This window comes from Anoplophora glabripennis, unplaced genomic scaffold (genome assembly GCF_000390285.2).
Source record: "Anoplophora glabripennis isolate ALB-LARVAE unplaced genomic scaffold, Agla_2.0 scaffold395, whole genome shotgun sequence".
Classification (NCBI taxonomy): Eukaryota; Metazoa; Arthropoda; class Insecta; order Coleoptera; family Cerambycidae; genus Anoplophora; species Anoplophora glabripennis.
The window spans coordinates 81,193-99,575 of NW_019416558.1; the positions used below are offsets into that span (position 1 = coordinate 81,193).

The 18,383-nt window shown below is 34.1% G+C and overlaps 1 protein-coding gene across 1 annotated transcript in view; it reads left to right on the forward strand.

Annotated features, from left to right (window-relative positions):
• Window positions 1-599: 599 nt before the first annotated feature.
• The window catches only part of LOC108909725 (early endosome antigen 1), a gene marked incomplete at its 5' end in the record, with an annotated part of 33,515 nt that continues 15,731 nt past the window's right edge, over window positions 600-18,383 (forward strand). Inside the window, 15 exon segments of the mRNA XM_023454930.1 lie at window positions 600-752; window positions 1,343-1,575; window positions 1,669-1,693; window positions 1,891-1,919; window positions 1,975-2,086; window positions 2,250-2,432; window positions 9,040-9,135; window positions 9,198-9,293; window positions 9,347-9,400; window positions 11,712-11,759; window positions 11,839-12,048; window positions 16,899-16,961; window positions 17,072-17,167; window positions 18,033-18,116; window positions 18,198-18,338. Of these exon segments, the coding sequence (XP_023310698.1) occupies window positions 600-752; window positions 1,343-1,575; window positions 1,669-1,693; window positions 1,891-1,919; window positions 1,975-2,086; window positions 2,250-2,432; window positions 9,040-9,135; window positions 9,198-9,293; window positions 9,347-9,400; window positions 11,712-11,759; window positions 11,839-12,048; window positions 16,899-16,961; window positions 17,072-17,167; window positions 18,033-18,116; window positions 18,198-18,338 (1,623 nt within the window).

An 18,383-nucleotide genomic window follows, 5' to 3' on the forward strand; every position in this document is an offset into this window, starting at 1 on the left:
GGCACCGTTGGGGAAATTGTGCGTTAGGATATAGTTTCGCACCTGTACAGGAAAATGGGCAGGAGTAACGTCTTGCATAAAGAACATATTCTGTCTCACATTTAATGGTGGTAAAACATCAAGAACTTCTAGAAAATCATGTTGTAGGAAATGTAAGCACGAACGGCCATTCAGATTATATGGCAATTCAACAGGGCCAAACACATGATTTCCAACAATGCCACACCAAATGTTTATTTTAAATTCATGAAAATGAAGTTCTCTGCGGATTTTCATTGTCCCAAATATGTTTATTTCTGTAGTTAAAAACGCCCCGACGAGTAAATGTGGCTTCGTCTGTAAATATCACCTTGCTTAAAAAGTTTGGATCATCATTATGCCGGTCTGAGAATCGAAGACAAAATTGTTTTCTAGTAAATGTACTGGGTAAAGTGATACGGATACAGTTTGAACCATTTGAATATAGCATTTCTTTCCTATTTCTAATTCTTACTGCAAAATGTATATATTTTTATAAAGTAGGTCTTTAAATGCAGTTTGATCCTAATTTTCATTTCTTGGTGTTGACACTCATTTTCATATGGTACGCGGATTTTCAGGAAAAGGTCAAGCTCCAGCAAGAATGGATCTCGGACTTGTCCGACCAGAACGAAATGCTTGTGAGAGCTGTGGAAGAACTAGAACACGAAGCCACCGAAAGAGTGCGGATTTTGGAAGATAAATTGCAAAAAAGTGCCCAATGTCTTTGCGAGGTAAGAAAACACAATGATTTGTAAGAAACATCGTGTCCTAAATGTTCTCATTTTTTTAAGTTTGCAATGGCGTAGATATAAAAACGCTAAAAACGAGGAAAATTAAAAAAAACAATTTATATTTTTTTTGGAAAATATACCTATAAAGTTTATTCTAATTTAGATCTTTTTATAGTTATTTTTCGTGATTCCTGCCTTGAATAGTGAATAGCTCCCTTGCCCAAACTGATTCCATTAAAACAGTTGAGAGCAAATAATAAAATATGATATATTTTAATTTTAAACCAAACAGATGTTAGTACATATTTGTCTTTTTGCTTCAAGCAAGTCAATTTTTATCGAAACTAGTCTTCATCAAGTCGATTCATTAAATGCAAAGAATCCACGAGACGTTCCAAGTGCTAGAAATTAACAAAAATAAAAAACATAGCCTCATATATTTAAGAACTAACCCCACTACCTCATCTACCCACTCCTCTCTCTTCGCCTCCAGTGAAATCCCGACCTGACTTTAAAAAAATTATCCGACACCAGTAAGTTCTCCTCATAACCTTAAAAATCGACGATGATGCCACGTAATTTTTCTGCAGGTGATGAAGAGGTACCGCGAGTATGACGTTACCAATAACTTACTAGCTGAACCTTTGCAGAAGATGTTTACCTTAGAGAGCGACCAGAAGAACCTGGTGGAGTTCATCAGGAGGGTCCGGGAAGAGCAGAAGTGGAGCGTGGGCGGACTCAAGTTCTTCGATATTACCTACAAGGACTTATTCGGGTCCGCGAAGTCGGAGGGGGACTATTGTGACGTAAAATGTAAAGATGAGTACGTATTTGACTTATCGCTTGTAAATATTTTACACTGTTTAATAATTGGAAATACTTAAGACGTTGATATGTTCTTTTTTAAATTTTCCAGGTGTCCCATCAAAAGCCCTGCCAAGGTATGCAAAAAAAGAGTATCTTTTTCCCCCCCTTGTTGAATCCCCACGCAGCCAATACTAACGTGATCCTTAATCCTTGTAATCCATGTAACAGCATCCATAATTAAATTATCCCACTTCTGATGTTGTTTTATTTCACGCTGATATTAAATAAACGTGCGTTTTTCATCACACTTAGCAAACGTTGTATGTTTCAGGAGCAGGAGAAGTTAAAAATCAGGGAAAGGTAGGTACTGGTCGGTCACAGACCGTTGGGCAACTAAAACAATTCTTTTTCGCAGCTCAATCAAGGAACTGGAGGTGCAAATCGACTACTTCAAGTCCTTCGGTGACGTGGAAGGCATGGCGAAGGAGCTCAAATGCAAAAGGGCTGAATGTGAGAATCTCAAAACGGTAAGAGTCTTTCCGCATTATTTGTTCTGTAATAAACATTTCACGTCCGTTCTTTTTAACCCGTATCCCGCGAACCGAATCTCGCGTTTTCGACCGAAAAGGAGCCCTAGGTAATACGAGTCACCATTATAAATATCGTTAATCTAACACTGTTTTGTTTTAGAGTATGACGGACAGTCAGCAAGCTTTGGTGGAGGAGATTGCCTCGAAGCACGACCAAATAATGCAGCTGAGGAGGGACTGCCAGCAGCTGGAGGAGAGGTGCATACAGGCGGACAAACAGACGGCTTTCAGGGACGATATCATCAAGGAGCTGAGGAAGGAGATCAAGCAGCTGAAACAACAGGTGAGTGGGGTTGATCTGCGGAAATAGACGTCGAGGTTTAGATCTGGAATAGTTTTTTTGATGTCTGTTATCTTGGCGGGGGAAAATACCCGGGGATGCAATTTTTTCTGGTGAATTTTCATTCAGAAGCACACGTTGTCCGGGAAAGAAATTTTTGTAAAAATGACTAGATGAGTTTTCACAAAATACTAGGAACAGCAAAATGCATTTTCTACTAAAAATTCTTGGTTTTTTCTGCTAAGTTTTTCCTTGTAAGTAACCAAACGAAATGCGGTTAATCCTTTCCTACTGGATTATAGATGGTGATCAGAGAGAATAAGCGGTAAATTTAAATTAGAATCGATTCTCCTTTAATAAATTATTATCAATCCACCAAACTCAAATCGGACAAAAATAGTAAATTTAAGCAGGTATATCGGGGTCCGAGGGAAGTAAGGAGCGCAGGGGGGTCCTATGCTTTTCTTATGGGACTAAAACCCACTGCCTATTTGAAAAAATTAAATTCTATTGAAATTATTTGCGATAAACATTATCTATATCGCCAAGAAATCTACTCATATGCACATAGCATATATATTGACTAATTAACAACATAAAAATATCATTTAAGTAGTTTTAAATTATATTTAATGAACGCATAAAAACTATGTAAATGTGGCAACAGCGCTAATAATTGACTAGCAGTTGTACACACTGCGAACCTACAGACCTCGGACATCGGAGATATTGCGCGTCAAATTCGGGTAAAGATGCGTACGCGTTCAAAAATGTATTGTGAGTAAACTATGTACAATATAATTATTATATATAGCAAATATATCGTATTATCCTCGCGAGGATTTATTTAAAATCCGTAAATCATGTGAACTGGTAAAACAACGAGAATTATGTTAATTTAGTACTAAAGAAATGAAATGATACTCGCGCCCATCTCTCGTCCAAGTCGAAGAAAATGGATGCAATTTTGAAGGTTCTGTGATAGAAATTACAATATTACTCACCGTTTGTGTTTTTAATCTCTATTTTAGTAATGTTACAAAAGTTTTGCAACTGTAACTAATTTTTTAGATATAAAGTTGTTCCTTTGTTATTACGTACAAATGCTTTTATCTCAAGTATTACTAATTATATTAATCAAGTAAAAAAAACTTTATGTAACCCTAAATATTGCTGGGTACTGATTACGATGTTTTTATAAACCATTAAATATATTAAAAGGATTTATCAACTGTATTTTTTATTCCAATAAATATATCACAGCTTCCTAGTCTTTTTTAATTAATCTAGTTTTTAAAAACATTACGAAAAATCATCTGTTGTGGATAATTTATTGTTGATAATAATGTACATGGGATTTAGGAAAAATGTACATGTTTGAAATCAATTTCGTTTTTATCAAGTCTTTCAAATGTATTCCCTCCTTGCTGTCGGCTGATTGCGACGTTGCCACATTAATTGTCAAGTCAGACAGAAATGCAATTATTGGTTTCTGTTTCTAATTAATACAGCTGTACTATATTCAAAACTTACATTAGTTTTATATCAAAAATAAGATAATACTATCTAAGTTTTGTTTCACAATTTCTACATTTTTTTCTCAGTTATGGGCAAAAAAGAGCCGCACCGTCCATCTTCGCCATATATATAAACCTATGTTAAAATGAACAACTTTCAACGAAAATATCTCAAAATCTAGATTCAAACATTTTTTTTTAAAATACGACCCACAGAGGGAGCACTGGCTAATACGCTATATACATTTCAAGTACATCTATGCATTTGAGTAAACCCGATATACCTTAAATGAAGAAAGTTACAAGAAAGTTACGAAACATTAAGAAATTTTTCAAAACTGTTATAAAACTGCTGTTTTTTTAAGGGTGTTTCGAGTTATTTTAATGTATTTCTCAGCTAATTCGAAGTAATTTTATACGTTGTTAAACTACTTTGAATTATTTTGTTGTATGTATTATAAAGCCGTTTTAATACATTTTAATGGTTTCTGAAGCCGTTCGACATACTTACTAGTGATTTTGATTGTTTTTTGAATTACTAAAAAGCTGATTAGGCAAATTTTGTATCACTCCAGTCGAATTAGTTCATAAAACCTGAAAACTTGAAAAAATTATTAGTAGACATCGTGAACCGAATTTGAAACGTTCAAGTCAAAAATCTCGCGCGACGAGAGCGACATTCACGCGCATGTGCGGGCCCGGCGCTCCTTCTCCTGCGTGCAGGCTCATTAACGTTAATTTTTACTGCTCCTAGCGCGTTTATTAAATGAACTATCAATGTAAAACTTTCTGAAAATAAAAATTTAACCCTTTCTTTAATTGTCTCTAAAATCCCGGTCCGATACGTCCAATAGTTAATTAACAATTGACATTATGTGAAAAAGCTATCTTGAGAACAAAGAGGCGTAGGTGATTTCTACTTTTTTTTTAATTACCGTAAAAATAGCTCTATTTAATGCAAAAAGAGCGAATTCTCGAGCGGCTTTTGCCTGACCATGGGACAATTTGTTTATAAAGCTGGTTTGCATGTCCTACTTTGATAGTTATAAGCTTTCTCTAAAAATCAAGCAAAAAAAGTACTTTTATTGTTCCTTTTTGTCCATAAGCACATTTTTAATACACTCTTTTGTACAACTAGTTGTAAATAAAAAAAAAAAAAAGATTAGTTTCACCAAATATTCCCCCCATGTTCAAATTCTTTATAAAAATGCCCTTACCATTAGAGATTACCGATCGAGGACTTTTCCAATTACCTTCCCCTTTCCCTCCCCTCTAGAAATTCGTCCCTGACATGCCGGTGAAAATTAAACCGTCCCTTGACAGTACCAGGAGGAGCTCTACGGCAGAGCCTTACTTGGTCATCAACCACACGAGAAAAATCGTCCAGTCGGGACGGTCCACCGTTATATACCTGAGGAAGGAAGACGAGGAGAAACCTGAACAAAAATTCGCGAAGAACCTGAAGACCTTGTACGAGAAGCAAGCCTTCTTCTGCTACAACTGCAGGCAGAAGTTCGAAACTGACTTTGTAGTCCAGCAGGTCACTGGGCGTAAGATGAACACCGAAATCAGTGAGGAAAGCGACGACGGAAAACCGTTGCACCTGTGTAGGTCGGAGAACGATTTGTACGACTTTAAAAAACTGTTAAAACCGGTCAAGGACCGTTCGAAATTCACGTCCACCACGTTAGGTAGATGTAACACGTTCGTAGGTAGTACTAAAGATGTTCTGAAGAACATCGATTTCGAGGCTAGGCTCAGGCAAAGGAACGTTTCCGTTCCAAACCACGTTCCTGTCAAGTTGCATGTAAATAATATAGAAAGCAATAAAAATAAACGTTATTAATACCAACCAGACAACGCCTGTTACTTTAAATTAACATCTAGTAGGGTAAAGAAAGAGGTCTTGCAAGTGTTTCGAACAACAAACATATTTTTAGGGCATCCAAGAGCAGCGCGAAGAAATCCAGACGTTGCTGGAGAAGGTTATAATCTTGGTAAGAGTAAATTGCACATAAGTATCTTCCCTGGGTAGTTCAAATGTAACAGTATATTTGAACTACTTAAATTAACAATGAAATCATTATTTCTCAGGAAAGCGAGAACGAATTGATTAAATACGATGTTAAGAAATCTATCGGCGCCCTACAAGAGAAATTAAACCAATCCCAGGATAAAACTCGCAGCGTTTGCGAAGTCCGAGGTTTAGTTTTAGAATTAAGCAGCATTGTCGAAAACTTGGGCGCCAACCACAAAATAATAAACGATCCGTCAGTGTCTGACTTTGTAGACTTAAATTGTGTTATCGAAGTGAAAGATAACCAGCTGAGGAACCAATTGGACTTGATTAAAATATTGGTTGTCAAATTGTATAACATCGACCGAGGATTAGAAATTTTGGAAGGAAGGGCGTCGTCAGTAGTATGAAGCCATAATAATTATGGTTTTTAGGACGTCAAATTTGCGTAGATACAAATTCACTTGACGTCCCAAAATAATTTTTGTATCTTAAATTAATATAAATGCTTTTGTAGTGTGAGATAAATGAAGGAAATTACTTAATGAAGAAAAAGAAAACGATATGACAAATAAAGAAGTTGGAGAAGAAAAATCACCTGTCAAACAAAACAATAATTGTGATAAGTTAAGGATAGATAGAAAACTCGAGGAAATAAAAATAATACATAGTGCTTGAATTGATAAAAAGTTTGTTAGAATAAATAAAAGTTTTGAAGCATTAAGGAAATTTATCTAATGTCTTTGGAAACTACAAAGAATTAATTCGAATTTGAAATGACAGTCTGTTACACTAATGGTGTGGGAAACAACTGCTCTGCGGACTAAAACCCCGATCAGTATTGACAAGAGGGTAGTTTCCTTCAACCACAAAGAAAGTGTAGATGTTAATCAAAAGGAATTTCAATTTGAAATTTTATTTTACGTATGTGACGTCACTAAGCGAAAAATTAGGAATAATCATTCGATTCCGCACCGTTTTTTTAGGTAAGCTTCTATAAATCCAAAGTTTCCGCGTTCGCCGCTAGAAGTCGCTACGGTCTCAGATAACCGAAGGAAAGGGAGATACCACCATTGCCAGATTGGGCGATTTGTCACAAATTAAATGATTTTTCGCTTGAAACGTCTTGTAAAGTAATTTATGCACCTAATATCCCAATTAAAATCATATTATTTGAAAATTTTGATAACTGAAAACCTAATTTATATTTTATGGGTTCGCTTAAATAACTTTTTCAATTTATAAACCAGCAACTGCTAATATTTAGAACCTCGAATCATGATTTTGCATTATTTATTGCAATTTGCAAATAGATATTGTTTTATTATTGCATTGTTTATACTTTTTTACATCATATATTAAATTTTATTGAGAAAACGACGTAATATCAGAAAATAATCATCTCGTGCTAATGTGTACATGTTTTTTGCGATAAACTTATTGAATGTGTCGCGAATACCTTGTTGGAATTTTTTTCGATTTCAATAGCATTGGACATAACAAATTACTGCAAAAGGTACTGGGGAATCTTCAAGTTGAATAACTTCGTTTCTCAAAGAAAGAAACCGGTATGTTAATCTTTCAAGTACACGGAATGGAATCGTGATTGGGGTGTACAGCAGGGATCAGTTCTGGGCCCCGTTCGGTTTATACTGTACACAAATGATGGCTCTGTAACAGACGATCAGTCTCTAATGTTTTCTAATGAATCAGATAAAGTGTATAAAATTTTCGCTTAATGACATCACATCCATGTTTTAATTTTCTTATGGACTTCAGTGAAGTCAAAATGAAAAGGAAAAATGCGGGTCTTATATTTTTAAATTTATTTTTAATTTGTGATGTAATTAAAAAGTTGGAAACCACCCACTTGAATAGCGGTGACAATTAACCCTCAGAGGTCACACTTGGGGTGGGCCACCTTAATGGTCACACTAGTGCGAATTGGGATTTTGTCGACTTTGAACCTTTATGTCTTCTTTATTTGTTAACGAAAACATAACGTATTTATATCAAATGTGGGGTAAAAAAAACGGTGGTGCGAATTCGCACTAGTGTGACTTTTGAGGGTTAATGTTACCCACAACATTTGTTTTTTCTCCGATTCTGCTATTGGCACACACTATGGACTACTATTCGCCGTTTTCTGATTGATTTAATCTTTTTGCAGTGTTGTAGGGAAAAAGAAGCGCAAAGAGAAACTTTAATAATCAGGGTAACTTTTTTCAATTAAGCATACATTGCAGTGATCAGATTTATCGCATTTACAGGCCAAGTCGTTAGAACAAAAAAATGTCAGCTTAGAATCTACATTAAAAGAAGACAAAGATCAAATAAACAAATTGGAAAGGAAATTTTGTCAATTTGTATGTCCGCTCGTAGAAAACCGCCTAAAACCTACTTTTTGATTTTCATTTTTTTTTAAGTATAGTTAAAAGACAAAGAAGCGCTAAAGCAAAAACACAGAGAGTATGAAAGCAGGTACAATTGCCTATGCGAGGAAAACGACAAACAAAAGATAGAGATCGATTATTTGAAAAAAATGAGCGTAAGGTAATTTTTCGGCAGATTTTTCTTAGCATTTAATGCGTTCAATATAACTTCAGATTCTGCTGGAAAACGACTTAAAAACGGCAAGAGAAGCCATGACAAACTTTCAACACAAGTCGGTAATAAAATTCATAAAAACACTCGAATTAAGTTGAGTTAGTAATTTTTTTAGGACAACTGTAATTGTAGAATACTAGAACTGACGAGGGAAAACGAAAAGATAATGAAAGAAATGGTGGAGCTAAACGAAGAGGTAAAGACTGCCTGGTTTTTTTAATTTATTAAAATCACTAGTTTAATACAGAACCAAAGATTAAAATTGTTGGTTATTTCAGAACCGAAATTTATTAAAAACGCTCGAAATTCAGAAGAGAAGGATAGATAACACTACAAGAGTAAGTGTTCCCACCATTTTGTGTACACTACGACTAGACGAAAACTTCATCCATGTTCCCAAATCCTATACCATAATTCAAATATTTATATTCCATTTATACAACTGTCTCATTTTATTTTATGTACACAGCTGACTCAGGAGGAGGTCGTGAAACTAAAATGTACGATCGACGACCTCCAGATGAACCTGCAGAAAACACAGGAAGTGAGGGAAGAAGAAGAAGCGGTAAGTAATCACAGCGCGACAGAGAAGAATCAAATTTGTAACAGAAAGTTTTATTTTTTTAGAGGAATCAAGCAAACTTGTTGAAGTTGAAGAACACCATCCATTCGCTGAAGTCTGCACTCGAAGAAGCCGAAGCGAAGTATGAGAAAGACGTCAAGGTCAGTTGGGTAACACTCGTGCCTGTATTTTCCTAATTAAAACTAACTTTCAGGCTTGCAAGATTTGTAAAAGGCGTTCTAAAGTTGGATTTTTAGAAAACGTAGAGGTTAGTGCAAAATATTAATCTGACATTCATGTTTTTGAAATCAAATAACTTCACTTAAACTCTGTCTACGCTCTTACTGGGCAGTGTTGCCCGTTACTTTTCTAAAACGACTGTATGAAACGTATGTATGAAATGTTTTGGATAATCAACGATTACTTTGCAAATATTGTGAAAAGTGCCAATGTTTGTAGCAGGTTTACTGCTCTTTAAACATCAATTACAGATTCTTCTCTTCAAATATCGAAAAAATAAATTCAAAATTTTGAAAAAAAAAATTAAATTTTGAAATAAACATCAAATTTTTCCAAATTTTAAAAAATTTGTTTGCCTTATTTTTTTATAATTTTACATTAATATTTAAATGTCCAGAAAATTGTTGTTTTAGATTCTTTGAAATATTTTTTTTTGTTTGATGAGTATTTAACGCGAATTTGTGAGAAAAATATCCCAAAAAAAATTCTTTCATCTTAATCATCAATTGATTCTCATCAAATATCGAAAATATAAATTCAAAATTTTGAAACAAACAAAAATAAAATTTTGAAAAAAATTATTTTTCCAAATTAAAAAAAAAAAATTGCGCCATCTCTTATACAATCTATCTTATCTAGAATATTTCAAAAGTCCAGAAAAATTTGAAATTGAAATATTTTGAAAATTTTATTTTTTTCAAAAATATTTTATTTTTCAATATTTGATGAGTATTTAACGCGAATTTGGGGAAAATAACAAAAAAATTTCATTCGTCCTAATCCTCAATTGATTCTCATCAAATATCGAAAATATAAATCCAATATTTTGAAAATAAAAAATATTCAGATTATTCAAAATTTAAAAAAAAAATTTTGCGCTCTACAATTTTTTTTTATTTCAAATGTCCAGAAAAATTTAAAATTGAAAAAAAATTCTTTCATCTTAATCACCAATTCTCATCAAATATCGAAAATATAAATTCAAAATTTTGAAACAAACAAAAATTATATTTTTAAAAAAATCAATTTTTCCAAATTAAAAAAAAATTGCGTTATCTTTTTTACAATTTTACCTAGAATATTTCAAATGTCCGGAAAAATTTGCAATTGAAAAATTTTGATTTTTTTTTTCAAAAATTTTATTTTAATTATCAATCTTTGATGAGTATTTAACGCGAAATTGTGAAAATAACCCAATATTCAAAATTTTGAAACAAAAAAATTAAATTTTGGAAAAAATTCAATTTTTCCAAATTAAAAAAAATTTTTTTGCGTTATCAATTTTACAAATTTACATTGAATATTTCAAATGTCCAGAAAAATATATTTTTATTAATTGAAAATTTTTTTTTCAAAAATTTTATTTTATTTTTCAATATTCTTTGATCAGTTTTTTAAAGCGAAATTGTGAAAAAAATAACCAAAAAAAATTTGCTTCATCTCAATCAACAATTGATGCTCATCAAATATCGAAAATATGAATTCAAAATTTTGAGTCAATTTTGAAAAATAATAAATTTTGAAAATTTCGATTTTTTTTTCAATATTCAGCTTCATATTCAATGTTGATTGCGTCGAGAGTGATGCTCAAAAAAATTTTTCCTCGAGATTTGAAAACTAGAATTTTCAAGCTTCAAGATGTTTTTTTTTTCTCGATACGATCATTATTCACGAAGTTACAGACTAAAAAATCACAAAAAAAATTTGTGGAAATTTTTCTGCTCCTTTAATTTTTTTGCCGAGTGTATTAATACTATTTCTTTTAAAGCACTGGGTTTAGTTTATAAATCTTAGTGTCAATGACCCCCCGACATTGGTCTAGTTCATGTGTACTACTTAATAAGAATCCACCTGATGTGATATGACAACAGGGCGCTAGACGGTTAATAAATAAACGTATAATTTTTATTCGGCGAAGGAGAAGAACTGAATATGTCACCGCTTCATTTTATTACATCTATTTCAATTTTCAGTCTCTCATGTTATGTTTTCCAGAAATCCCCCTTTAAAAATTACGCCCTGTACACTTTGTGTATTCTAATTTTCACGAATCGCTTAGTATATATTTTTAACCGTTTAAGGCACATCGCGTGTCAAAGTTATCAAAAATTTAATCTTAGCTGTACCGGAAACAAAGAGGCTGAGCTAAAAATAGAGTTTTATCTTTTCCTTCCTTCCAAAATTGAGAATGAAAAGAATCGTTACCGAGCTCTCAGGAGGTTCATACGTCTTATTTAATTTTAATAGTGCCGTAACACTGTACTCGAAATAGTCCACTAGTCCACTATTATCGTTCTATTCTTAGACGCGTTTCTTCATCCCGTCGTTTCGTTTTCTAGGTCCAGGTCCAATTTGATGAGGAGCAATTAGAGAAACAAATGGAAGCGGTAAGTGCAGTACATCGCAGTAGGCCCTGTTTATTTTAATCAGTTGATATCGATGGATGTTGATTTCGACATGTTTCAGCTCGAGAACAAGGAAGAAATAATTAAGGTTCAGGGCAACACTTTGGACTTGATGCAGCAGGAGTTGCTGGCGCTGAAGCAGGCGGAGTTTGAGGTTAGGAAGGACAGGGACAAGATGTGCCAGGAGATGCAGTCGTTGAGGGAGAAGGTCGCCGATTTGGAGAACGAGTTGAAGAATTCGGAGGAGAAGGCCGCTAATTTGCAGATGGCTGTGAGTTTACCGTTTTCGTATTTAGCGCATTTCTAACTAATTTATATTATTTTTAAATGTAAAACCATCCTTGGTAAGGTCATTACCACCTAGATTATAAAGCCTCAACGCTTCGCGCGTGACGTCACTACAGTGGTTACAAACACAACCTGCACCAAGTTTCATCTCTTGGGAAAACAGAGAACATGAATCCTAGGAGCATTTTTTACTACTTTTACTTTAAATCAGGGATGCACAGACTTATAGGGAACAGGGGCCACTCGGGAAAAATATAAGCCAAGGACGGGCCACTACAAACAATATTTATTAACACAAAATTTTTTATTTTTAAATAGTATGAAATACAATGATAAAAATAAAATAACCTTCAAAAATGTTTGTTGTAATAATTATGTAATCATTACAATGTAATATTTCATGTTTTATTATTTTGATGCATGACATTGCATTGAACTAACAAGTTTTTTTATATTTGGCTCCACATTACTTGTAGCCACACGTATAATTGCTTCCAAATTTTCATTTGCCAGACGGTTTCGGTTTTTCGTTTTGTTAAGTTTCATCACTGAAAACGTTTGTTCACAAATATACGTCGATCCAAATAAGCTTGCGCATTTCAATGCATTTATTCGCAACTCTTTATAAGCGTTTTTATCAACGCAACGGTAGAAGTTGAGTAAATTACCTTCATTAAATTTGTTTCTTAAATTATCATCATTTTGCATGTCTATTAATTCCAGCTGCATTAATTCCGGCGCATTTTCGGGTGAAATGTTGAAAGGATTGCTGAAAATGTCCAATAGCGGTTTAACTTTTTTGAAGTCTACAAAACGATTTTCAAAAGCTTGTATCAAAATATCAATTTTTTCAACATGAGCGAAATTGACGTCAGTTTTATTGAACTTCTCCATAATTTTTTTGTAGTTCGGAAAATGGCCGTAATTGGCTGAATTGATTTGTGTCCTGAAAAGACTCAATTTGCATTGAAAGGACGAAACATGAGAGTATAGCTGCGAAATCAATTGATCTTTGCCTTGGAGTCGCGTATTTAAGACATTCAAGTGATTTGTGATGTCTACAAGAAACGCTAAGTCACACAGCCAATCAGGGTTGTCGAGTTCGGGGACGTCGTTTTTCTTTTCCGCCAGAAATAGTTGGATTTCTTCAATCAAGTTAAGAAATCGCTGTAGTGTCAACCCACGACTTAGCCACCTTACTTCAGTGTAAAACAGGAGATCACCATATTCGCTTTCAATATCCTCGAGAAATTGTTTGAATTGTCGGTGATTGAGACCTCGTGATTTTATAAAGTTTACGGTAGGTACTACAACTTTCATAACATTTTCAAATCCCAATAATTTTGAACAGAGGGCCTCTTGATGTATAATACAATGAAACTGCATTAATTCCTTGGTATTTATGTTTTTAGTTTGTAAATATGTTTTTAACAGAGTTACTATCCCAGATGTACTTCCAACCATTGAAGGTGCTCCGTCAGTTGTAATTCCAGATATTTTCGTTAAATCCAAATCCATTATAGAACATTTTTCTAGAAGAGCTTTGAGCATGTCACTTCCCCTGGTTTGACTTGTCAAAGAACTCATACCAATCAGTTCTTCACTCACTTCAAAATTTTGCGTTACACCTCGTAAAAATATTAATAGTTGAGCAGTTGAACTTATATCTGTAGATTCGTCGAGCGCTATAGAAAAATACTCAAAACTTCTCGATTTCGTAGCTAATTGCTCTTCTATATTATCTGCTAATGCGGTAATTCTTCTTTGAACAGTCATCCGATTTAACTGAATTTTTTCAAACTTCTTTACATTTTCCGGACAATTTTTTTTTGCGGCGATATCCAAACATTGCTTAACAAACTCACCATCTTTAAAAGGCCGACAAGTTTTCGCTATTATTCCAGATATTTCAAAACTAACTTCAGTGGCTGTTTCAGCATCTTGAATTGGTTTTGTAAACATAGATTGCTGGCCTATTAGTTCCCGTTGTAAAGTGGAAATTCTTTGCGTCTAATCCCGGCGTGCCTCAAGGCTCTAACTTAGGGCCACTTCTTTTTATCTTGTTTGTCAATGACCTATTTTATCTCTTAATTCTTGTAATTGTTTCTTTTTTTATGTACTGATGATTGTATTAGACTTTTGAAAGTTGTGGATTTAATTTTAATAATAATAAATGCAAAATCACACGCAAATTGCAACCACTAACTTTTTAAAATTCTTTAAACTGGCTTCCTCTAGTACCGATGTAATGAGATGAAATGTATTGGCATGGTAGCTTTGAAATGCCTGAAATTTTGCGTTAGTACGCTTTAAAATTGAATATTACAGTTTTATATGGATCCTCACTAAAATATTCACATCCAATAGATGGAAAAATGTAAATAGACTAGGCGGTATCTGTTTTGGTTTGGGCGAGTCGTATATCCACGGAGATTTTTGGCTTTTTGTCTTTCAGATATCACTAGATATGAAAATTTTGCTATGCGCAAAAAAACGTGGGCTTAACTTTTGGCGGCACAATATGTTAAAAAAATTCGAAAAATGTTATATTTTTCTTCCTATTTAATTATGTATCTTTTCAATAGTTGATTTTAGGCGAAAATGGAAGAGAAAAAAATATTTGTAATTAAATTTTTTACAAAATATGACTAGTTACAAATCGAATGAATCATGATTATTATTAATAGATTAAATTGGGTATAGGACCTTCATACTTGGCTCAAGAAAAGTTCATGTTATGTAGAATCATCACACCAAATTTAATCAAAATCGGTTTGATAGATTTTGCATAATAATTTTGCAATCTAGATTTTGAAAAATAAATTGTAAATTTTCAAAATTTTGCACATCAAAAACCAAGGTCCTTAGATACTTGAAAATTTAATCATATACAGGGTGGTCCGAATTTTATGCAGGAAACTTCGAGGGCAGATAGATCTCTTTAAAATAATCTGTGTTTGTCTTATAAACATAGAGGTCTGGAACGGCACCGTTTTAGAGATACAGGGTGTTGTTGTTGGACTTTTTGAAACGGATACCGTCTGGACAAAAAAGAATATGACTACAACTGGCAAAGATTTAGTATTCAATCGGTTAGTTTCAGAAGAATGCTTGGTAGTTCATAATTTTTACATAAATTATAACGAGCGTTCAAATAAAAACGTGGTCGAAGTTGGCTCTGACACATTGGACGTAGGGAGTAGCTTATAGCGACCAACTTAACCTCATTTCTCAACGAGCTGTATAGCAGCTGTCAGTTTCAATAACGTTAATGACTATAAAACTTTATTTTAAAGAATAATCGTGATGACAATAACAAACAATTAAAGGAGCTGCGGAAAGCGTCCCCCTCCTTGTTATAACAATAAATTAAAGCAGCTGCTGAAAGTGTCCCCCTCCTTGTTCCAAGCACTTTTCACACCTGTTCCTCAAAGAATTAAAGACATTTTCTAAGATGCTCGGGGTATTGTTAATTTCACGAATCTTGTCTATAAGTCGAGCCTGCAGATGGTTTAAATCAGGAATAGGCAGTTCAAAAATAGTGTTTTTAAGGTAAGGCCACAAAAAGAAATCACACGGCGTAATATCACATGACCTCGGTGGAAATTCATGTTCAGCATTGAGACTTATTAGTCGATTTTGGAAAACTTCCCTCAACATATTCATCGTCTCGCCTGCCGTATGTGCCCTTGCGCCATCTTGTTGAAAGTAAAAGTTTGTAATTTCGTTTTCTTCCAGCTGGTTAACAAAAGGAGCGATAATTTCTTCTCTATACCTTTGCGCAGTAAGAGTACCATTAAAAAAAATAGGTCCATAAATCCTCCTTCGATTGAGAGCACACCAAACTCCAATTTTTTGAGCGTGTAGAGGGCCCTCGACAAAAAAGTTATCTGGTTTTTCAGAAGACCACATTCTCATATTCTGTGAGTTTACGTAACCACTTAAATGAAACCAGGCTTCATCAGAAAAAAAGGTGATATTATGAAGTTCACCGTAGTTGTTTAAAAACCATTCACAAAATACAGCCCGTCGCGGAAAATCAACTTCATGAAGTTCTTGCTGACAAGTTAAACGATAGGAGAACAAACGCAAATCTTTTTTTAACACTGTGTGGCAGGTACCGACTGATACTCCCACCATTTGTGATAAAACACGTACAGAAGTTCTTGGCGCATTTTCCATTATTTGTTGGACATTTTCTTTTAATTCTTCAGTCCGCTTTTTAGGTCGGCCGCTTCCTTCTTTTCTTGTTACACTGCCCGTTTCACGAAAAACATTAACACAACGCTGAACTGCACTTTGAAAAATTTTGTACTCAACAACGCCGGGAAATTGATTTTGAAATTCTATGAAACATTCCTCAATAGAATACTTCCATATTCCATCAATCTTGCGTCCATTTCTAAAGTAGGACTCTATGATAAACACTTTTTGTTCTTGAGAAAACACCATTTTAAACGCTTTTTAAAACGAAAATATTCAAATTGATAGCGGCGATATAGCGCTTTGACAGATGACGTTTAAGTTCATTTGCTATACGCTACGTCCTACGTCCAAATTTTCAGAACCAACTTGACCACGTTCTTATTTGATCGCTCGTTATTATAGTGTCATTGGAAGAGATTCTGTTCGGTTGGTTCAGTAAATACAATTAAGAACTCACCAAACCACCGTTAGTGACGTCACAAACATATAGCGCGTCAGCTTTATAGAAGGTAATGTTTTTAGTTACATTTCAAACAGCCTTAAATGTAGATAGATTACGCTTTACTCTAAACGCTTTGTTATTTACGCTTGTTACGCCTTATTTTAACCGAGATATCTCACAAACAGGTGGATTTATACTTAAATTCTATCAACGTGCTGGAAGCGTCCCAGGAAAAGTATAAGATGGAGGTAAGTCGAAGCCGCGTAAATTTATTTTATTTGGAAAGGTGTTTTGACTGAGAAAATTTTAAATTAGATTAAAATAATTATTTTTTCAATGTTTCTGTATCTCTGTGCAGATCGACCACCAGAAATGCACGATATTCAACTTGCAGAAGGTCCTGGTGACCACCAAGCAGGAACTGGACGAATTGAAACATAAGTCCGAGGAAAACGTGAGTTTAAGTTGGGCTGCGCGTTGGTTTGGCTCGTCAGATCCCAAACCGCCGAATAATAATGACAAAAAACCGGTGCATGACGTTTGACATACCCCATTAATATTAATACCCGATTAACAGATATTTTTTTTTTGTATTTTAATCGTTTATATTTCTAAAGGTGTAATGGAATATTTCCCTATATATAATGTGCTACGACTCTTTTTGCTGGGAAGAAAAATTTAATTCAATAGTTAGTGTAGATTTTAACCTAACTTTCTCTCTTCTAGAACCCATTTTTATCATTGCAAGGTTGCCAAAAGTGCCTTTTTCACTACAACTTTTATGATGTAATTTTATTTGATTTACCGGAACGAAAACTAACGGGTGCTATTGTTTTGTATTACGTCAATGACACTTCATTTTAATCTTTACATTCATTTTCATGTTTATTTTCTTTTGACTGTTCTTTAAATAGGATTTAACCGCATAACTTTGTCCGTAGGAAATATAACCGCTCCGTAACAATAAATTACATACTAATACGTGTATATTCCCCAAACTAATGACTTATTAGCTTGTATTATTTATTTTTGCTGTCCGGAGTTACCATGTAATATTTATTATTTAAGTGATGTAGTAATTTATTGTGTATTCTACTAATTATTAATGATTTGTAATGAAAATGTACTTAAAATAACAATTGGCTGCCGTTTTAGTACAAATGACAAAAGAATAAATTATTTTTTCCATCAGGTATTTTTTTATTTTCCTTTGTTACTGCCGGCATGTATTTCGAGTAGGCTATTATACCCGAGTGCATGTAAGTAATCTTAGCGATCGTTCGATTTTTCGACGTCTCACTCGATGAAAACGTTTCTAGCAACAACAGCAACAGGCGCTCGTCGATTGTTTCAACGCGGTTCTATCCGACATGGAGCATACGAAAGACAACCTAGTGCAACAGGTACGCATAACAATTATTGCGATGTTCGATTGTTTTTCTGGTTGCGTATTTTTGAAAGCTGACATTTTAACGTGTTTGCAGTACGAATGCGTGTCGGGGGAATATGGACAACTCCAAGAGCTCAATTATGACTTGGAAGTGGAGCATTGCGACAGCTTGCAAGACGTTGACGTTTTGGAAAATCAACTATTTAAGTACCAAACGCTATTGAGGTCGTCAGAGGTATATTCTGTAGTCAAAGTGGTTGTGTAATTGCATGCATAGTGA